Source organism: Salmo salar, chromosome ssa07, assembly GCF_905237065.1.
Source record: "Salmo salar chromosome ssa07, Ssal_v3.1, whole genome shotgun sequence".
NCBI classification, from domain to species: Eukaryota; Metazoa; Chordata; class Actinopteri; order Salmoniformes; family Salmonidae; genus Salmo; species Salmo salar.
Window position 1 is genome coordinate 46,478,889 of NC_059448.1, and position 22,625 is coordinate 46,501,513.

The 22,625-nt window shown below is 45.6% G+C and overlaps 2 protein-coding genes across 4 annotated transcripts in view; both read left to right on the forward strand.

Moving 5' to 3' along the window:
* LOC106609442 (netrin-4) overlaps positions 1-2,387 on the forward strand; it is a 20,100-nt gene extending 17,713 nt beyond the window's left edge. For both annotated transcript variants that reach the window (XM_014208288.2, XM_014208289.2), the window contains exons 7-10: positions 1-5; positions 381-449; positions 1,126-1,299; positions 1,416-2,387. The exon at positions 1-5 is cut by the window's left edge and continues 90 nt beyond it. In XM_014208288.2, the coding sequence (XP_014063763.2) occupies positions 1-5; positions 381-449; positions 1,126-1,299; positions 1,416-1,555 (388 nt within the window). In that variant the 3' untranslated portion in view covers positions 1,556-2,387. The remainder of the gene's footprint in view (positions 6-380; positions 450-1,125; positions 1,300-1,415) is intronic.
* Positions 2,388-8,041: 5,654 nt separating this feature from the next.
* Positions 8,042-22,212, forward strand: LOC106609437 (ubiquitin carboxyl-terminal hydrolase 44). 2 transcript variants are annotated; one of them, XM_014208278.2, is made up of 6 exons: positions 8,042-8,260; positions 9,966-11,647; positions 14,032-14,230; positions 17,199-17,307; positions 19,948-20,189; positions 20,333-22,212. In XM_014208278.2, exons 2-6 carry the CDS (start codon positions 10,097-10,099, stop codon positions 20,455-20,457), a joined length of 2,226 nt encoding a protein of 741 aa, XP_014063753.2. In that variant the 5' UTR covers positions 8,042-8,260; positions 9,966-10,096; the 3' UTR covers positions 20,458-22,212. The 2 variants fall into 2 exon arrangements, with proteins under 2 accessions (XP_014063753.2, XP_045578048.1); XM_045722092.1 differs by lacking the exon at positions 8,042-8,260 and adding an exon at positions 8,647-8,829.
* The last annotated feature ends 413 nt before the right edge of the window (positions 22,213-22,625 follow it).

Consider the following 22,625-nt stretch of genomic DNA (forward strand, 5'->3'; position numbering starts at 1 on the left):
CTCAGGTTAGACATGGGGTCACCACCGTGTGTGTGTGTGTGTGGTGTGTGGTGTGGTATGCGGTCTGCTCCACAGCTCAGTGCCCAAGCGTTAATGGTTAAGTAGTGAAAGTTATGGTACATCCTTACAAGGGCAGAGAACAAAGATCTGTGTGTCTGTGGACAGTTTCCAAAATGTCCCTCTCCTCGATCTCCCAGGGCCTACAGCTGAGGGAGACACATTCCTCCTTGATCACACACACATACACGCACACTGTCCTCACATTCCTAAGTCACCACTTATCTAAGTCCACACACACACACCCACCCACCCACACACAGAGCAGGTATCCGGATGGGATATTGGTGTGTAATATGTCAATGTGATTGTGTCCCCTGCAGAGAAATGTGAGTGTAAGGAGCAGGTCCTGGCCAACAGCAAACTCTTCTGCACCATGAAGTTTGCCTATGGTGAGTACTGAGACATACATGAACAACAGCGAGAGAGATGATGGTAATAACACCATATTTGTTTTTTTGCTTCCTTGGTTTCCACTGTGTTGTTTGTTTATTGATTTCCACTGTGTTGTTTGTTTATTGATAACTCTATGTAAACAGTATTTTATTGTACAATAAAGGCTTGTTAAAAGTCAATATCTCTTTCCCTCTCTCTACCTATCTCTCTCTGTCTCATATCTCTTTCCCTCCCTCCCTCTTGTTCTCTCCCCCTCGTTCTTTCTCCATTCCTCCCTCTTTCTCTCTCCCTACCTCTCCTTTCTCTCCCTACCTCTCTTTTCCCTCCCTCCCTCCCTCCCTCCCTCCCTCCCTCCCTCCCTCCCTCCCTCCCTCCCTCCCTCCCTCCCTCCCTCCCTCCCTCCCTCCCTCCCTATCTCTCTCCCCCCTCTATCTTGCGCTCTCTCTCTCCCCACTCTCCTCCCTCCCTCTCTCCTTTCCTATCGTTCTCTCTCTCTCCCTCTCTCCTCCTTTCTTCCCTCTCTCTCTTTCTCCTCCCTTGCTCTCCATCTTTGTCTCTCTCCTCCCTCCCTCTCCCTCCATCTTTATCTCTCCTCCCTCTCTATCCCTCCATCTTTATCTCTCTCCTCCCTCGCTCTCTCTCTCCACTTCTTTCCCTCCCTCTCTGTCTCAGTGTTGAAGGTTAAGGTCTTGTCAGCCCATGATAAGGGCTCCCATGCTGAGTTGGAGGTGAAGGTTCAGAAGGTGTTGAGTCAGAGCACTAAGGTGAAGATCCAGAAAGGACGAGTCACACTCTACCCAGAGTCCTGGACCGCACGGGGCTGCACCTGCCCCATCCTCAACCCAGGCCAGTCTCACACACACACACCTATGCACACACGCACAGTTACGTACGCACACGCACACACACACACGCAGGGCTGCTGAGCTAACGATGTCTCTGTTTATGCTTTGACTACTTAGGTGGGGAGTACTTGGTGGCGGGCCATGCAGACAGGAAGCAGAACCGTCTTATCGTCAACATGAAGAGCTTCGTCAAGCCCTGGAGAGCCAGCCTTGGACGCAAGGTCCTCACACTAATGAAGAAAGACTGCACCTGGTAAACAGACGGGAGGACACTGGGAGATGGACGGACTGACTGATAGATGGAGAGAGAGAGGAGAAAGAAGACACTGCCATTCATTTGTTTTTGCCTTCTCTGGAGGGGGAGTTCTCTTATGGAGGTGGGGACTAAACAGACTATAAATGCTCGCCCCTATCTGCCCTGGGCCAATAAGAGTGTGTGGCTGGCAGAGAAAACATATAGAGACTCTATGAGCCTCTGTTTGAGTGACAGTTCAGCCCTCTCTTCCACGCATACATAGACACCCAGCCAATCCCTCTCTGTAGCACTTTAGCCCAGGGCAGAAGGGCCAATAGGATCATGGGTTGACCTCAAGACTGGACAACAGAAGGACACATTTGACCCTTTGTGACCCCTGTAGGAAGGCTTGTGGTGGATGGTGACCTGTGCCTCTTTCCCCAATGTGTTCTGTTACAACAAACTGTCTGTCCAGCTGTGTAACAGACACAGATGTGTACACACAGAAGGATGTTGAATAAGCCATACATGCCACTGCAGGTGGTTGAGTCCCGGTGTGTTTGCGAATGTGTATGTGTGTTGTGAACTCTGTGTGTGTGTGGCTGTGTCTGATGAGCACAAATCCATCCAGCTTCGGTCCAACTGATCCGTTTTTGACTCTGAAATTTGGGCAGGATAACCTCTAGAGATAAAAACAGTCCTATCACAACAACATACACCACTGAATATATATGACAATACACATATTACCTCCCAATATGTAATACTGCTGTGACCTACAGAGCCCTGAATTCATCTCTATTCCTTCTGCTCCTGTACAGTATTACTTGTATATATCTATAGAAATATGATGATGTCCTCTCTCTTTATTTGATGATGTGTTAATGTAATAATGTCATTCCGGTCAAATGTTGAGGCATTACATTTTCTTTAGATTTCCTCACTGTGGATAAACCCCTGTACTCCGGGTTAGTGAGGACGCAAGACCGATAAGTGGAAGCACACACAAACAAATACTGCTGTTTATAGACTTTAAAACAACAGAGTTACATTTCTCCACCAGGAGCCTTGGAATACCTCAGATTAGTTTGATGAAAATATCCTTATCATCCTTCATTTCCCTCCTGCTCCTCCTCCTGTCTTTCTCTCCCTCACCAGATTAGGTACTAATACACCCCTCTCCCAAAACACTGACACGTTCACAGACTCAGGGAATGTTGACCATAACAGAGAGATGGGAGAGCAGACAGAATGTTTGGCTTTAGGGAGAGGGTGTTTGCTGCGGCATTCCGGACCATTCCTGGCGTTCTCGTCAGAGCGACGTGGATGAGCTCAAGGTGCTGAGATATTCCACACATGCCAAGTGTGGGTAGTCCAGCTCTACTCCTGGCCAGGTCAGAGTTCACAACCTGCTATGGTGACCCTGCACACTTGGGGTGATCACAGGAGTGGGAGGCAGTGGTGTGGGTCAAGAGTCAAGGCCATGGGGAACTGAACTGCCCTTGGAACAGAGACACAACAGTGAGCCCCCCCTGGACTGGGAACACACTGGTTGAATCAACATTTCCACGTTGATTCAACCAGTGTTGCACCAACGTTGAATTGACGTCGGTGGGACCTGACTACTGCAACTGGATCACAAAACACATTCATATCAGCTACTGTCCTCCACATCGCTCTCTCTCCTCTGGTGGTGGGACTGAGGGGTGTGTGATGTGGGAAGGTTGACTAGTATGCGTGTGTGTTTGGTCTCTCTGTGTGTACATTAGGGTTAAGTGCCTTGCTTAAGGGCACATCGACATGTTTTTTTTTCACCTAGTAAGCTCGGGGATTCGAACCAGCAAGCTTTAGATTACAGGCCTAACACTCTTAAACGCTAGGCTACCTGGCGCCTTGTGTGGGTCAACTTCCACCCAGACCGCTGTGTTGTATAAGGGGATAGAGATACAGGAAAAGGGAGAGATAGGTGGGGGAAATAGAGGGAGGGGAAAGAGGAGAATGTGGGGGCAAGAGAAAGGAGAAGAGAGGAAAACAGGGGAGACACACACCAACCTGATCCCAGACCTGTTTCATGTGTAAGGAGGAGAGCGATGGAGGGAGTGGAAGGAGAGAGCGAGTGGGGAAAGGGAGAATGATATACATAGAGAAATGCACTACTGAGAGTGAATGAGAATCACGTGGTCTTATCCTATCCGCTCCTGATTCAGTTAGAGAGGAATACCAAAAATACCAAAGCTATTCTGTACTATGTATCTTTTATTTTTATTTCACCTTTATTTAACCAGGTAGGCCAGTTGAGAACAAGTTCTCATTTACAACTGCGACCTGGCCATGATAAAGCAAAGCAGTGCAACAAAAAACAACAACACAGAGTTACACATGGGATAAACAAAAGTACAGCCAATAACACAATAGAAAAATCTATATACAGTGTGTGCAAATGGAGTAAGGAGGTAAGGCAATAAATAGGCCAATAGTAGCGAAGTAATTACAATTTAGCAAATTAACACTGGTGTGATAGATGTGCAGATGATGATGTGCAAGTAGAAAATACTGGTGTGCAAAATAGCAAAAAAGTAAATAAAAACAATATGGGGATGATGTAGGTAGTTGGATGGGCTATTTACAGATGGGTTATGTACAGCTGCAGCGATCGGTAAGCTGCTCAGATAGCTGATGCTTAAAGTTAGTGAAGGAGATATAAGTCTCCAACTTCAGCGATTTTTGGAATTCGTTCCAGTCATTGGCAGCAGAGAACTGAAAGGAAAGGCGGCCAAAGGAGGTGTTGGCTTTGGGGATGACCAGTGAGATATACCTGCTGGAGCGTGTGCTATGGGTGGGTGTTGTTATGGTGACCAGTGAGCTGAGATAAGGCGAAGCTTTACCTAGCAAAGATTTATAGATGACCTGTAGCCAGTGGGTCTGGCGACGAGAGCATACAGGTCGCAGTGGTGGGTAGTATATGGGGCTTTGGTGACAAAACGGATGGCACTGTGATAGACTGCATCCAATTTGCTGAGTAGAGTGTTGGAGGCTATTTTGTAAATGACATCGCCGAAGTCGAGGATCGGTAGGATAGTCAGTTTTACGAGGGTATGTTTGGCAACGTGAATGAAGGAGCCTTTGTTGCGAAATAGGAAGCTGATTCTAGATTTAATTTTGTATTGGAGATGCTTAATATGAGACTGGAAGGAGAGTTTACAGTCTAGCCAGACACCTAGGTATTTGTAGTTGTCCACATATTCTAAGTCAGAACCGTCCAGAGTAGTGATGCTAGTCGGGCGGGCGGGTGCGGGCAGCAATCGGTTGAAGAGCATGCATTTAGTTTTACTAGCGTTTAAGAGCAATTGGAGGCCACGGAAGGAGTGTTGTATGGCATTGAAGCTCGTTTGGAGGTTTGTTAACACAGTGTCCAAAGAAGGGCCAAATGTATACAGAATTGTGTCGTCTGCATAGAGGTGGATCAAGGAATCACCCGCAGCAAGAGCGACATCATTGATATATACAGAGAAAAGAGTCGGCCCAAGAATTGAACCCTGTGGTACCCCCATAGAGACTGCCAGAGGTCCGGACAACAGGCCCTCAGATTTGACACACTGAACTCTATCTGAGAAGTAGTTGGTGAACCAGGCGAGGCAGTCATTTGAGAAACCAAGGCTGTTGAGTCTGCCGATAGGAATACAGTGATTGACAGAGTCGAATGCCTTTGCCAGGTCGATGAAGATGGCTGCACAGTACTGTCTTTTATCGATGGCGGTTATGATATTGTTTAGTACCTTGAGCGTGACTGAGGTGCACCCGTGACCAGCTTGGAAACCGGATTGCACAGCGGAGAAGGTACGGTGGGATTCGAAATAATCCATTATCTGTTTGTTAGCTTGGATTTCGAAAACTTTAAAAAGGCAGGGTAGGATGGATATAGGTCTGTAACAGTTTGGGTCTAGAGTGTCACCCCCTTTGAAGAGGGGGATGACCGCGGCAGCTTTCCAATCTAGGAATCTCGGACAATACGAAAGAGAGGTTGAACAGACTAGTAATAGGGGTTGCAACAATGGCGGCGGATAATTTTAGAAAGAAAGGGTCCAGATTGTCTAGCTCAGCTGATTTGTACGGATCCAGGTTTTGCAGCTCTTTCAGAACATCTGCTATCTGGATTTGGGTGAAGGAGAAGCTGGGGAGGCTTGGGCAAGTAGCTGCGGGGGGTGCGGAGCTGTTGGCCGGGGTTGGGGTAGCCAGGAGGAAAGCATGGCCAGCTATAGAGAAATGCTTATTGAAATTCTCGATTATCGTGGATTTATCGGTGGTGACAGTGTTTCCTAGTCTCAGTGCAGTGGGTCTTATTCTCCATGGACTTTACAGTGTCCCAGAACTTTTTGGAGTTAGAGCTACAGGATGAAAATTTCTGTTTGAAAAAGCTAGCCTTTGCTTTCCTAACTGACTGTGTGTATTGGTTCCTGACTTCCCCGAAAAGTTGCATATCGCGGGGACTATTCGATGCTAGTGCAGTACGACACAGGATGTTTTTGTGTTGGTCGAGGGCAGTCAGGTCTGGAGTGAACCAAGGGCTATATCTGTTCTTATCTATCAAACCATACATACACACACACACACACACACACACACACACACACGCACGCAGGAACACTTCTTTATCAAAAGTATCCTACATCAAAAGAAGCCAGAACTGGGCCTTGTTGACACAGCAGGGTGATTGAGACACAACTTGTGATTATGATACTTCCAAGAAAACGAACCCCTGATGTCATCCACCTATTACACCCACATATACACTGAGTGAGTGACACAGTGAGTGACACGCGAGAGAAAGGTGCTGACAGACAGGAAGATAGATGGGCGGGCAGGCAGACAGGCAAGCAGACAGGCAAGCAGACAGCCATAAACTATTAAGACATGTACCAATCACACATAAATGCTACCAACATAAACCATAATTATGGGGAATGTTTTTATTTACTGGTTGTAAACCATTTCCCCTCACCCATCAGCACCTGTGTTTTCACTTGCCACAAACCGCTACTACATAGAACTTTCACAGAGATATGGTATCCACCTTTTTCCAATACAAACAGGAGGTGTGTGTGTGTGTGTTTATGTTTGGTTTGTGGAGTATGTAGAGTGTGGGTGAGAGAAGGAGCGATGGAGAGGAGAGAGAAAGAGGGAGCGAGAGGGGGAAGGGAGGGAACGTGTGTGGACATGAAGACTCAGTTAGGGCCGCGGGACATAGAGGGAGAAAAACATTAGTGATTCAACAGGAATCGGATGACAGATCTACACACACACACACACTTGTATGATCAATGTCCCTCTCACAGATTCCTCTCTGATATGGAGAAGAGCTTTCAGCAGTACCAGGTGTGTGAGTGAGTGAAAGGTGAGTGTCTGTGTGTGTTTAACTATACTTGTGGGGACCAGAAGAATAGTAAACAAACATAAATTGGACCAACTCTGGACATTTTGTTAGTCCCCACAAGGTCTTATGCTATTTCTAGGGGGTTTAGGGTTAAGGTTAGAATTAGAATTAGTGTTAGTTTTAGGGTTAGGAGCTAGGGTTATTTTTAGGGTTAGGGTTAAGGTCTTGGGGTTAAGGTTAGGTTTAGGGGTTAGGGAAAATAGGATTTTGAATGGGACTGAATTTTGTGTCCCCACAAGGTTAGTTATACAAGACTGTGTGTGTGTGTGTGTGTGTGGGAATGTGTGTGTGAGAACCTGGTTTCATGTGCATATTCTTTCATTTTTCTGTTTAGTGATCAATAATCCTCCCTCTCAGTACCCCTTTTTTATTCAGTGACGGTTGGCAATGTCTCTTGACTGTATCCCTTCATCCTCACATTCACTGTGTCAGGACATTTTCCACACGAGGCCAGAGTTGCTGACAGAGTTTGGGAACATTGGGTATATTTGAGTGAGTCAGTCCTCGGCTCAGGTTGTGGTTAGCATGTCTAAGACTTATGTCTCAGGAGTTCTGGGGTTTAATGTTAGACACCTAGTCTGATACCATCTCTATGGTGTGTGCCTTCAGCCCCCAATGCCCTCATTAACCAGCATGGAGCCCTACACCTGCATCCCTCCAACACACATACACACACATAATACTCTAGCATGCAATGTTTACAACATATTCTCACGCACAACTTGAACATTGATTGATACATCACTGCCATCTTGTGGCATTGAAACGTTTTGAATGCAATTGTTTTTCCAGACGCAGTGATAGAAAAAAAAAATACTTGTTAGTGTTACTGGTGTAGAAAAGGTAAATAGGCCATTTGCAGTGAAGTGCCAAACAGTAGTCTATATGTCATACTCAACAGCAGAATGTGCTTAATAGAATGTGAAGGGCCACTTCACTTTTATGTCAAATATTCTCTGATTGTGTTGTGTAGGCCTGGCTTCATGAATTTGACATGACAACATCCTGAGATTATGTCACAAAATTGTGCCATCTGTGCTGATGAGGTTAGAGGTTGCCCCTAACCACTGATACAAAGTCAGATGTTTTCTAATCACCTCAATGATAACGTTTAGAGTTGGGGTAAAATAATCTGATCCTAGATCTGATGTTAGGAGAGCCTCTACCTTGAGCCATGCAACAACGACACTTGACGCTACCCTACCGCGGACGCGCTCGAGCCAACACCACGCGACAAGAGTAGATACAAGATGGCGACCATTTTAGTATCAGAGGAATAAGTGCCGTGAAGGATAGGTATGGTACTTTTTAAATTTTCGCATATTTTTTTTTATTTTTAACAAATCTTGTCAGTTGTTATGGAGTACACATTCATCTGAAAACTAACTAGCATGTTTGATAAACAATTCAAACCCTGACGCATTGATCCCTAACGTATTTAGACTTGGCTTGACAGGATTAGCTTGGTTGCTGCTAGCCATGTAGCTAGTCATGTAACTCACCAAGTTAGCCAACAAACTAGTTAGATACTTTATTATTTTACTAGCGATTATGTTTAGCTATCTTACGTTAGATATTCGATGTGTGTTTATTTAGGAGATGCATACCGCCAGACAGAGAAAGAAAGCACAAGGGCACCTTAGGCGCGCGCACGAGCCTTTGATATCCTCCTCGATAAGTTTACGAGTAGGTTCTTGTCAGCAGTAACGTTAGTCGTGTTATAACTATAGATAGTTAGTGACATCACGGATAGAAGAAGGAGCGGTTAGTTACCAGTATTTTGGTGACATTGTTAGCTAGGTAATATTGCTAACTAGATAGCTAGTTTTCAAAGTTGTCTTGCGGGGATAATTTACCAATGTCGGGTGAGTTAACGTTAGTGAAGTGGTAAACACGTTTGGGAAAGCTTGCTAGCTAAGTTAGCTGGTTTGAAAACACAAATCTCGCGCTTTTTGTTATCAGTGTTGACTGGGTAAAATGAAGCAGAAGCTAAGGGATGTCATTGCTAGTAACTGACCAACCAGATCTTTTGTGGATAAAAAACGAAACAATGTATCACGATTGTCGATGGTTATAAAACCACAATTGCATTGATTAAATGTTCTATAAAAACGGTGGGAGTCAAAGGGATACAATGTTGACAGACAGACTCAGTCAGGGCATGCCAGCCAGAAACTCCTTCAGTGGTAACAGCTACTTATTTAAATCACACGAAGGCAGTCTAGAATGGTAAACAAACCCGTTCGAACTTGGACCTGTGTAGTCAGGGTCGGCCCTGTACTGGTTCTCATCCTAAATAGATTATAGATTGGTTCATGGAGAAGGGTAATAGTAGCTGGGACTGGCAGCCTCTGATCCTCAAGTTTAGTTTCCCTTCTGATCATCCTATCCATCTCTTTCTCCATTCCCTTTCTTTATCCATCTCTTCTCTTGCCCCTTTCTCTCTGTAAGGCTGCCTGTACACATACAAAGGGTGCTTTACCCTCAGCTCAGCCCCCCTTTGTTTGCCAGGCTTAAGTCTCCCTTTGGCCCCATTGGGGGGTGATGATGATGGAGCTGAGACTCTAAAACAGGAATCCCCAACCCCAGCAGTTTTCAAACTGTGCTATGGAAGTGCCTAACCCCCCCAGGGTTATGCAAACTGTTTTAAAGGGTACATTAGAGGAAGGAAATCTGTAATGGCAGAAAACCACATCTGATCACCGCAGTCAACATTCAGGATATTGTCCTGTCTTCTTTGACAATAAGTACCCATGTTAGAGAGCTAACTGGTTAAATGTGTGACCACAAATTATTATAAAGACCAGAATGTGTTGTGGGTTAAAAAGCAAGACAAAAGGTTTTGGTACAATTGTTTTCACTAACAGGCATCTTGTAAAACAAAGGATCTCTTCATACGATTTGGGTACTGCCTTTACTGAGAAGAGATTAGAGAAGTTTAAAGAGTTTTGTACAACTGCCTTTCTCACTCAGTCTCTCTTTTCTCTTTCTTCCTCCCCAGAAAAAGCCATGCCGTGGGACCGCCCCGTTTCTGAGCTCGCCATGGTGATCTGAAGCCCCAGTGTGGACGTGTCACACCCACACTCACCTACCCACAGACACACGGACTGAGCCACCGAGCAAGTGTGTGCGATGGACAGGTGTAAGCACGTGGGGCGGCTCAGGCTGGCCCCAGACCACTCCATCCTCAACCCCCAGAAGTGGCACTGCGTGGACTGCAACACCACAGAGTCGGTGTGGGCCTGCCTGGGCTGTGCCCACGTTGCGTGCGGCCGCTACATCGAGGAGCACGCCCTGCAGCACTTCCTGCAGCATCGCCACCCGCTGGCCATGGAGGTCAACGAGCTCTATGTCTTCTGCTACCTGTGTGACGACTATGTGCTCAACGACAACGCGACGGGAGACCTCAAGCTGCTGCGCTCCACGCTCAGCGCCATCCAGAGCCAGCGCTACGAGGTCACCACGCGCTCAGGACGCACCTTGAGATCGGCTAGCGCCCCGCCCGACGCTCCCCAGCCCTGCGGCTCCAGCGAACTGCAGCTGAGGGACGAGGACCGCATGTTCACGGCGCTCTGGCACCGCCGCCGGGCACTGATGGGTCGAGTGTTCCACACCTGGTTCAGCCTGACGGAAGGGGGGAAGAGGAGGGAAGAGGAGGAGAGGCAGAGAGAGGAGGAGGAGGAGAGGAGAAAGGAGTTGAGGGAGAGGAGGAAGACGTTGAAGAGGCAGCTACAGGAAGCGTTGGAGAGCGCCCCACCAAGGAAGAGCCACCGCCTGAGGAGAGCCAGTCAGAGAGCTGCTGCCGCCGCCGCTGTCACCCCCCGCCCCACACGAACACGCACCCCCAGCACCACTTACACACTCCAGACTCCCCTCACCCCCCGACCAAGAACCCAGAGCCCCGCCACTCCCACCCCCAAGAGAATGGGCCGCCCCCCTAAGACCCCCGCGCCCAAACCCACTCGCTTCTCAACCCCCTCTTCCTCCACCAAAGGCAAACCCAGAGCCCCCTCTGTCCATGCCCTGATTGCCCCCTCCCCAGCCCCCCGCCGTGCCCCCTCCAAACAGGGCGACTCGCCCCTCAAACGGCGGCCCACTGTCACTCCGGGTGTCACAGGCCTGCGTAACCTAGGCAACACATGCTACATGAACTCCATCTTGCAGGTGCTGAGCCACCTTCACATCTTCAGGGAGTGTTTCCTCCGGCTGGAGCTGCTGGCCTCGGCCGTCCACGGCCAGCTGTTGGTTCCTAGCCCTGGGGGCCCAGTGTCGTCCTCCCCGCTGGCCCAGAGGAGAGGCCCCCAGGTGGGTGTTGGGCTAAGTGGGGGGGCCTCCAGAGCCCGGAGTATGGAGCTGATTCAGCCCAAGGAGCCCAGCTCCAAGCACATCTCCCTGTGCCATGAGCTGCACACACTCTTCCAGGTGATGTGGTCGGGCAAGTGGGCTTTGGTGTCGCCCTTCGCAATGCTGCACTCGGTGTGGCAGCTGATCCCAGCCTTCCGGGGCTACGCCCAGCAGGATGCCCAGGAGTTCCTGTGTGAGCTGCTTGACAAGGTGCAGCACGAGCTGGAGAGCACAGGGACTCACACGCCGCCCGCTGGTGTGTCAACCGGACAGAGACATCTCATCAAGCAGGTGCTCAGCGTAGTCAACACCATCTTCCATGGTCAGCTCCTCAGCCAGGTAAGAAAGAGAGAGAGGTACACACGCTCCCAAACACAGTTATACACAGACTGATACACAGTACACATTTTTATACTGATATAGAAACACTTTTGTGATTCACCAGTCTGGACATGGATTAAAATGGATTGAAAAAGGGATTAAAAGGTCTTTACATTTATTAGTAGTGATCTTACTGGAGCGATTTGGATGGGAGCTTTTACTGCACAATGTGCGTGAATGTTACCACATTTATGTCTTGATAGTAATATAAAATAAATGTATATAAAATACAATATGCCAAAATGTATCTGTCTAAATGTGCTTGGCTCCAATCAAGAAATGGGGACATTTCAATGGCAGATCAACACATTCTGAAGCACCGTCATTTTAAAAGTTCATGGAAGTGTAAATCCATTTTGAATTCATGAACTTTTCGACAGAACCCCTTTTGATTTGAACGAAACCTTACATACTTGCCCATTGTAGAACGGCTCAGAAATGAACTTTTTGGACCTGAATGCCAAGACACTCGATATAAAAGTGCTCAAAGTTGACCCCTTTTGCATACCATACCATGAGACATCCATGTCTTCATCAATGGAAAAGATAAATGGTTGAGAGTTATATCATTTAAAAGTTTACAAAAAGGGTTGTCAAACTACTATAATTACTTCATTTTTGTTTTGTTATTGACATTTTTTTTACCTCTAACGTACACTACCATTCAAAAGTTTGGGGTCACTTAGAAATGTCCTTGTTTTCCATGAAAACATACATGAAGTTAGTTGCAAAATGAATAGGAAATATAGTCAAGACATTGACAAGGTTATAAATAATGATTTTTAATTGAAATAATAATTGTGTCCTTCAAACTTTGCTTTTGTGAAAGAATCCTCCATTTGCAGCAATTACAGCCTTGCAGACCTTTGGCATTCTAGTTGTCAGTTTGTTGAGGTAATCTGAAGAGATTTCACCCCATGCTTCCTGAAGCACCTCCCACAACTTGGATTGGCTTGATGGGCACTTCTTACATACCATACTGTCAAGCTGCTCCCACAACAACTCACTAGGGTTGAGATCCAGTGACTGTGCTGGCCACTCCATTATAGACAATACCAGCTGACTGCTTCTTCCCTAAATGGTTCTTGCATAGTTTGGAGCTGTGCTTTGAATCATTGTCCTGTTGTAGGAGGAAATTTACTCCAATTAAGCGCCGTCCACAGGATAGGGTATGCGATGGCAAAATGGAGTGATAGCCTTCGCTTCTTCAAGATCCCTTTTACCCTGTACAAATCTCCCACTTTACCACCACCAAAGCACCCCCAGACCATCACATTGCCCCCGCCATGCTTGACAGATGGCGTCAAGCACTCCTCCAGCATATTTGTATTTTTTCTGCGTCTCATGAATGTTCTTCTTTGTGATCCGAACACCTCAAACTTAGATTTGTCTGTCCGTAATGCTTTTTTCCATTCTTCCTCTGTCCAGTGTCTGTGTTCTTTTGCCCATCTTAATATTTTATTTTTATTGGCCAGTCTAAGATATGGCTTTTTCTTTGCAACTCTGTCTAGAAGGCCAGCATCCCAGAGTCGCCTCTTCACTGTTGACGTTGAGACTGGTGTTTTGCGGGTACTATTTAATGAAGCTGCCAGTTGAGGACTTGTGAGCCGTCTGTTTCTCAAACTAGACACTCTAATGTACTTGTCCTCTTGCTCAGTTGTGCACCAGGGCCTCCCACTCCTCTTTCTATTCTGGTTAGAGTCAGTTTGCGCTCTTCTGTGAAGGGAGTAGTACACAGCATTGTACGAGATCTTCAGTTTCTTGGCAGTTTCTTGCATGGAATAGCCTGCATTTCTCAGAACAAGAATGGACTGATGAGTTTCAGAAGAAAGGTCTTTGTTTCTGGCCATTTTGAGCCTGTAATCGAACCCACAAATGCTGATGCTCCAAATACTCAACTAGTCTAAAGCAGGCCAGTTGTATTGCTTCTTTAATCAGAACAACAGTTTTCAGCTGTGTTAACATAATTGCCGAAGGGTTTTCTAATTTCTAATTCAAATTTATCCGTAAGAGAGTGAGGGAGTGTGACTGAATGTGTGTACTTTCTGCTTCGGTGTATGTGAAAGAGAGGAGTGTCTTGAGTTCCTTGAGCATACACCCACACCTGCTCTTTCCTAACAAGGGGGTGAGTGTGTGTGTGAGGGGGTGCAGTGTTTCTAAAGCTGTGTATCTCAGACAATCCAGTTCCTGTGTGTGCTACTGCATTAGTTAGCTCAGCTGCCCTTGGCTTGCCTTCACACAACTCTCTCTCTTTCATCCTCACTTTCTCCACCCAACTCTCACTTTCTCCCTCTCTGCCCCACCTCTTTCTATCTCTCTCTCTTCTCTTCCCCCTCCATCAGGTGACGTGTCTTGCATGTGACCACCGCTCCAACACGGTGGAACCCTTCTGGGACCTATCGCTGGAGTTCCCCGAGCGTTACCACAGCAACAGCCGGGAGAGCGCAGCGCAGGTCTCGTGCCAGCTGACAGAGATGCTGGCCAAGTTCACAGAGACCGAAGCCCTGGAGGGCAACATCTACGCCTGCGACCAGTGCAACAGTGAGTGACAGAGGCACACATACAAAAATGTACACAGTGAGCACACACATTCATTCAATGGTATGATTGTTAGAGGTACTATAATTTTGCCAAAACAGTTAGTTTTCTCGATTTGTTTTAATTTAATTTATTTATTTATTTAGATTTTTTTTCTGTCTCTGCATGTCAAACTATCATCCAGTGCTATAGTTAGACTGAGTATTCGCATTCACACAGCCCTGTCCAGAGCATGTGAGCGGAGCTGGAGCAGAGCGTGCTGAATTTGACTGGAGCGTGGCGCGAGTTTCCCAAAGGCTGGAGCGTAGGCCTTCTCGCTCACTCCAATTTTGCTCCAGTAGCGCTCACTTCATAAGCTTAGGGCATGCCTGGACCAGCATGCATTTGTAGTCGACTTGTGTGCTGCTTTAGCCCCTTGCTTTAGTTACTGTTATCTAGTATGCTAAATATTTTCAGAAAGGAACTGAAATAACACACAGGTGAAAAAGCAAGGTCCCTTACAAAGATAAGGAGGACCAAGAGCAAGAGGGGGAGTGCAGTGATGTTTGGGTCCACAACTAAAGAATCACTGTGGAATCTGAAAAGACAGGTGTCCCGAAAGCATGATGGTGTAATTAGTAGGTGCACATGCTAGCAGAAAGGAACGGGTTTGGTAGTTGGCTAAGTGTGTCATTGTAGCAAAGTATTTATAAACCAAATGTCAGATCTCTTAAACCCCCTAAGGTCAATATCTGTGCCCCGTGGAAATCTAATTAGCATAATACAAAAATCCGCGTAAAAATCTCTGTTTAAGATAGTTTTTTTGCATTGGATGCGTCTCCATCCACTGCATCTGCCTATGTCGCATTTCCGCATCTGCGGTGAACGGTGACAGAGCTAGAGCGGTGTTTCTCACCATGAGACATCCCGAAAATTGGTCTTCACACAAATCGTCTGTAGCGTGTGAACGGTCTGGCCTACAAACTATTATGACCCCTCTCACGAACATGATGGTGTCTCCGTTTTGCTCTACGACCCCCACAAACGGCTTGGGACTCGTCTGAAGTTGGTACAGCCGATCTGCCAACTTCTGTCTGTAGCATCCAAACAGTTTGGGCTACACACTAATATGACCCTTCTGTGCGAAGGTGAGACTCTCACGAACAGGTCGGTTGTTTTGCTCTAAGACGTCCACAGGCCTTTCAAGACTCGTCTGAAGGTCCCCCGGTACCAGATGGAAAAATTAATGGAAGTACACTACCATTCAAAAATGTAGGGTCACTTAGAAATGTCCTTGTTTTTGAAAGAAAAGCACATTTTTGGTCCATTAAAATAACATAAAATTGATCAGAAATACAGTGTAGACATTGTTAATGTTGTAAATGACTATTGTAGCTGGAAAAGGCTGATTTAAAAATAAATGGAATATCTACATAGGCGTACAGAGGCCCATTATCAGCAACCAACACTCCTGTGTTCCAATGGCACGTTGTTAGCTAATCCAAGTTTATCATTTTAAAAGGCTAATTGATCATTAGAAAACCCTTTTGCAATTATGTTAGCACAGCTGAAAACTGTAGTTCTGATTAAAGAAGCAATAAAACTGGCCTGCTTTAGACTAGTTGAGTATCTGGAGCATCAGCATTTGTGGGTTCGATTACAGGCTCAAAATGGCCAGAAACAAAGACCTTTCTTCTGAAACTTGTCAGTCTATTCTTGTTCTGAGGAATGCAGGGTATTCCATGCGAGAAATTGCCAAGAAACTGAAGATCTTGTACAATGCTGTGTACTACTCCCTTCACAGAACAGCACAAACTGGCTCTAACCAGAATAGAAAGAGGAGTGGGAGGTCCTGGTGCACAACTGAGCAAGATGACAAGTACATAAGAGTGTCTAGTTTGAGAAACAGACACCTCACAAGTCCTCAACTGGCAGCTTCATTAAATAGTACCCGCAAACCACCAGTCTCAACGTCAACAGTGAAGCTAGCCTTCTAGGCTGTGTTCTTTTGCCCATCTTAATCTTTTATTTTTATTGGCCAGTCTGAGATATGGCTTTTTCTTTGCAACTCTGCCTAGAAGGCCAGCATCCCAGAGTCGCCTCTTCACTGTTGACATTGAGACTGATGTTACATACATGTAAAAAAATAAAATTAAAATAAAATAACGTTTGCTGCTCTTTCTTATATCTCAGATATAGGACAGACATTTCAGAACAAACTTCCTTTAGTTTCCCCCCTCCCCCAATTTTTTTTTGTTTAATAACAATGAATAACAATGTTATTCACTGTGTTTGTATGGGCTAATAGCAGTAAGGCTATTGTTTTGATACTTAAAATTCCAAATCAAATAGCAAAATGATCCTTGGTATGACACTTAAAACAATTCCATATAGCTTAGTAGAACCCACCCACCCCAGCTTAGACAGGGTTTAGACTGTTTAGTGCCAAAAATAAGGGGTTAAAAAAATATATTATAACAAATGTTTCCTGGTCTTTCTTATATCTCTCAGATATAGGACAGACACTCAGATAAAGGACAAACTTCAGAACAAATTTCCTTTTGATATTTTTTCAGGAACTATCTGTTCCATGTAGTGAATGTTATTCATTGCGTTTCTATGGGCTAATAGAAGTAAAATCCTAAATATTTTTTATAAAATTTGAATATATTTTTGTTAGTACAACGTGTGTTCAGAACCAAATCAAATAGCTAAATGAGCCCGGGGTGACCGTTGTAGAACCACCCCACCTCCCCCGGATTAGACAGGGCTATAAGACTCTTATGGGTTAAATGTTTCGTTCATTTTCGTTCTATTATCTATACAATAGGCCTGGCATATGATCTCTTTCAAGGAGGTAAGCACTGCTCCATGAGCAATGAGCAGGATTTCCACACGCTCAACTCCTCACTACTCTAGCCCTGTCTGAGGTGTCCCTCTAGTGTGCAAGTTGAGTATTACAGTGTGGGTTAATGCTCACTCTTGTCTCCAGGTAAGCGGCGGAGGTTCTCCTCCAAGCCCGTCATCCTGACTGAAGCTCAGAAACAGCTGATGGTTCACAAACTGCCTCAGGTCCTGCGCCTGCACCTCAAACGCTTCAGGTACTGACCGCATTATGACCACACGATGACCATAACACACCCATGCACCTCAAACACTGCAGGTTTATTCATTTATTTGATTTATTTCACCTTTATTTAACCAGGTAGGCTAGTTGAGAACAAGTTCTCATTTGCAACTGCGACCTGGCCAAGATAAAGCATAGCAATTCGACACCTACAACAACACAGAGTTACACATGGAATAAACAAAACATGCAGTCAATAAGAAACAACAACAACAGAACAAAAGAAAACAAAAAGTCTATATACAGTGAGTGCAAATGAGGTAAGTTAAGGCAATAAATAGGCCATGGTGGCAAAGTAATTACAATATAGCAATTAAACACTGGAATGGTAGCTGTGCAGAAGATGAATGTGCAAGTAGAGATACTGGGGTGCAAAGGAGCAAGATAAATACAGTATGGGGATGAGGTAGGTAGATAGATGGGCTATTTACAGATGGGCTATGTACAGGTGCAGTGATCTGTGAGCTGCTCTGACAGCTGGTGCTTAAAGCTAGTGAGGGAGATATGAGTCTGCAGCTTCAGAGATTTTTGCAGTTCGTTCCAGTCATTGGCAGCAGAGAACTGAAAGGAAAGACGACCAAATGAGGAATTGGCTTTGGGGGTGACCAGTGAGATATACCTGCTGGAGCGCGTGCTACGAGTGGGTGCTGCTATGGTGACCAGTGAGCTGAGATAAGGCGGGGCTTTACCTAGGAGAGACTTGTAGATAACCTGTAGCCAGTGGGTTTGGCGACGAGTATGAAGCGAGGGCCAACCAACAAGAGTGTACAGGTCGCAATGGTGGGTAGTGTATGGGGCTTTGGTGACAAAACGGATGGCACTGTGATAGACTGCATCCAGTTTGTTGAGTAGAGTGTTGGAGGCTATTTTATAGATGACATCACCGAAGTCGAGGATCGGTAGGATGGTCAGTTTTACGAGGGTCTGTTTGGCAGCATGAGTGAAGGATGCTTTGTTACGATGTAGGAAGCCGATTCTAGATTTAATTTTGGATTGGAGATGCTTAATGTGAGTCTGGAAGGAGAGTTTACAGTCTAGCCAGACACCTAGGTATTTGTAGTTGTCCACATATTCTAAGTCAGAACCGTCCAGAGTAGTTGTATGGCAGAGTAGGAGGCCATGGAAGGAGAGTTGTATGGCATTGAAGCTCGTCTGGAGGTTAGTTAACACAGTGTCCAAAGAGGGGCCAGAAGTATACAGAATGGTGTCGTCTGCGTAGAGGTGGATCAGAGAATCACCAGCAGCAAGAGCGACATCATTGATGTATACAGAGAAGAGAGTCAGCCCAAGAATTGAACCCTGTGGCACACCCATAGAGACTGCCAGAGGTCCGGACAACAGGCCCTCCGATTTGACACACTGAACTCTATCAGAGAAGTAGTTGGTAAACCAGGCGAGGCAATCATTTGAGAAACCAAGGCTGTCGAGTCTGCCAATAAGAATGTGGTGATTGACAGAGTCGAAAGCCTTGGCCGGGTCGATGAATACGGCTGCACAGTAATGTCTCTTATCGATGGCGGTTATGTCATTTAGGACCTTGAGTGTGGCTGAGGTGCACCCATGACCAGCTCTGAAACCATATTGCATAGCGGAGAAGGTACGGTGGGATTCGAAATGGTCGATAATCTGTTTGTTAACTTGGCTTTCGAAGACCTTAAAAAGACAGGGTAGGATAGATATAGGTCTGTAGCAGTTTGGGTCTAGAGTGTCACCCCCTTTGAAGAGGGGGATGACCGCGGCAGCTTTCCAATCTTTGGGAATCTCAGACGATATGAAAGAGAGGTTGAACAGGCTAGTAATAGGGGTTGCAACAATTTCGGCAGATAATTTTAGAAAGAGAGGGTCCAGATTGTCTAGCCCGGCTGATTTGTATTGGTCCAGATTTTGCAGGTCTTTCAGAACATCAGCTATCTGGATTTGGGTGAAGGAGAAATGGTGGGGGCTTTGGCGGGTTGCTGTGGAGGGTGCCGGGCAGTTGACCGGGGTAGGGGTAGCCAGGTGGAAAGAATGGCCAGCCGGAGAGAGATGCTTATTGAAATTCTCAATTATAGTGGATTTATCGGTGGTAAGTGTTTCCTAGCCTCAGAGCAGTGGGCAGCTGGGAGGAGGTGCTCTTATTCTCCATGGACTTTACAGTGTCCCAGAACCTTTTTGAGTTAGTACTACAGGATGCACATTTCTGTTTGAAAAAGATAGCCTTAGCTTTTCTAACTGCCTGTGTATATTTGTTCCTAACTTCCCTGAAAAGTTGCATATCGCGGGGGCTATTCGATGCTAATGCAGAACGCCACAGGATGTTTTTGTGCTGGTCAAGGGCAGACAGGTCTGGAGTGAACCAAGAACTATATCTATTCCTAATTCTAAATTGTTTGAGTGGGGCATGCTTATTTAAGATGGTGAGGAAGGCACTTTTAAAGAATAGCCAGGCATCATCTAATGACGGGATGAGGTCAATGTCATTCCAGAATACCCCGGCCAGGTAACCATTGAGCAGATGGCAATTGCTCAAGAACCATAACACAACCATGCATTTGAAACACTCTAGCTGTCTTATTTGGTGATTTAGTCTGTTGACATGTCCGTTGAGTGTTCTATGCTTGTGATTGGTCATCAGGTGGTCTGGGAGAAACCACAGGGAGAAGATTGGGGTCCACGTCAGCTTTGACCAGCTCCTCAACATGGAGCCATACTGCTGCAGAGACCCCTCCCCCAAGGGCTCGCCATGCTCCAGTCCCGCCCCCGCCGGCTCCCCAAGCCCCAAACACTTCCTATACGAACTGTCCGCTGTGGTGATGCATCATGGGAAGGGCTTCGGCTCTGGCCACTACACTGCCTACTGCTACAACAAAGAAGGAAGTAAGTACATCTCTAACTCACACGCAAAATGCATTTTTATGTAAAAATGACAAATACAAAGATGACACGCACAACATTCTCTTGATACATTTTCATGGAATCTACCTACAGCTAATACCCATTCTCTCTTCTCCCTCTCTCAGGGTTCTGGGTCCACTGTAATGACTCTAAGCTGAACGTGTGTTCTGTGGAGGAGGTGTGTCGCGCCCAGGCCTACATACTCTTCTACACGCAGCGCTTCACTCAGGACAAAGACAGGCCGCTATAGGACCAGGACCTACTGAGCCCCGCCCCAAATCCTCCTCCTTTGTACCTCAGCAGTCCAGTGACATGTCATCATCAGCATTACCACCACCACCAAAACATCTCAACCCCCCCCTCTCTCACACTCTTTCTTTGTGGGCATTTTATCTCCTCTGGGGGAGGAATGATTCATTGTATCATTATTTTTCTAAGAGAGACAAAGGACACAAACTCCTTTTTTTTTTGTCTGTGAATTTCTTGTACATGTTGTTTATATGGGTTTTAAAAGAAAAGGAAAACGTGTTTGTGTTTGATAGTGTACAGGTTTATTTTATCAAGAGTATCGGCCAAGTTGTGCGTTGTATTATAGACGCGCTTTTACAGGAGTAGAGACAGACTTTGGCCAGGTGTGACTGTGTAATCTGTAGTTCAGATTTATTCAGGTGTCAACCTTTCTGCTCTTCTGTGCTCTGTTTTTATTTTTCTCAAACGATTTGAATCAACTAAAATGTTTCTCACAGCCACTTTAGAGAGTTGACTAAGGGATGTCACAGTCAGTCAAACTCTCAACTGGAATGTAGGTAATTCCTTCCATAAATAGTCTTTAGAGTTTAACCCCTTTTAGTTTTGCCAGAGATGGAAGGGGAAGCGAGACACCTCACTCGCTTCTATTTTCTGGTTCATATACAGTCAATGAACTAAGCAGGCCAGATCCAGCTGCTAGTGCATTGGTGCCTATGGGAGAGCCACCACTTAAGTGGACCGGAACAGTGACATTTAAAAAAAAAAGGTAAACAGCCTGAGTGGGACATCTTCATTTATCCACCATCTTTGGTATTGCGCTCTCTAGTAAGTCTGGTCGGTCAGGAAATGGTTCATAATTAACTACTGACCTCACGCCAAAGCACGAGGGAAATGTTTAAAAAGTATCTCAGCTTCTCCAAAAACAATTACAGAATATATTCTTTGACTGGTTTTGGGAAATCTATTTTATAACCAGTTTCCAAAGGGATGTTTGTTTTTAGCTGAATGCTGCCCTCTGTCTTCAGAATGTAGATGTCTTTCGTGGTGCTGGTGCTTTTAGGCCTGTTGCCTCCTAACTTTTGGTTGGTATCCCTACAGCAGATGCGGCTACCGCAGAAACAAGTGTCATAGAAAAGTGCCCTTCGTTATCAGAACATATCTATTTTTGTAGTTCCCTTGCCAGAAGTGTATTTGGTATCAGTTCTTTGTAGCAGAGACTGTAAAATGCAGTCCCACCCAGGCCAGCATTTAGAATATTGAATGTATTTTTGTATACTTGGACTTTTTCACAAAAGTTATGTTTAAAAAAAAAAAAATAGGGCCACTGACTGTTAGAGAATTTTATAGTTTTGTAAATGATTCCTTCCCCCTCTAGTTTGGAATCACCAGCAGATCTGACCCTTCTCGTGTGTGTGTATACCAGCATATGTGTTCACACAATATAGTTGGCTCTGTGTAATGTAAGTAGATCCTTGCTGTGTGTTCAAAACTGTATGTGTGTGAGAAAGCTATCTTCATGCTGGTACTAGCTTAACTGCTCAACCTAAATGCTGTTCATCTCTCTAGATTCAACTTTTAGGGAGAATTCAAAGCACATTTCCACATCATCCTTTTTTCTGTCTGATATGTTTGTCTGCATTGTGCTCATACTGCCTCGGGTGTGTGTACATTTATGGAAGTGATACTATGCAAATGCTTACCTCAATTTTTAGAGAATTACCTCAAATGAGAATATATTTTCATTTTTCTAAGAAAACACGTGTACTTTTTAAAAAGAATCCACACCACTGTATTAATTCAGTTAAGTTTCATACCATGCTGTAGCCCTCACAATCTCCTTTCACTTGACTAATTCTAAATAGGGCATACGTGATGGCTGCCGCAGCAGATGATGGGGAAAGAAGAGGCTGCCTACTAGACTTGAGATTTGTATATAATGACGAGACGCTCATGTCTCTGCCCTAACAATGGGAGTCATCCCAAAAAGCAGGCAACAAGCTTAGGTCCAAAATAAGCCCATAGAAATGCTTTTGTGAGAGTGAAATCTCTTGCTTTGCCTCTTACTCTCTGATAGAATCTACTGGAGGCCTGCAAGGTTGTGAAGGAACAGTGGGCTCCCGATTGGTGCAGAGGTGTCACTACAGACACCCTGGTTCGGAGTTCCATAGG

Bases quoted from the DNA above. Each gene is read 5' to 3' on its own strand.
- LOC106609437 (XM_014208278.2), top strand. From the start codon at position 10,097: ATGGACAGGTGTAAGCACGTGGGGCGGCTCAGGCTGGCCCCAGACCAC. The intron at 11,648-14,031 runs GTAAGAAAGAGA...CCCCTCCATCAG, and splicing joins ATGGTCAGCTCCTCAGCCAG to GTGACGTGTCTTGCATGTGA. The intron at 14,231-17,198 runs GTGAGTGACAGA...TCTTGTCTCCAG, and splicing joins CGCCTGCGACCAGTGCAACA to GTAAGCGGCGGAGGTTCTCC.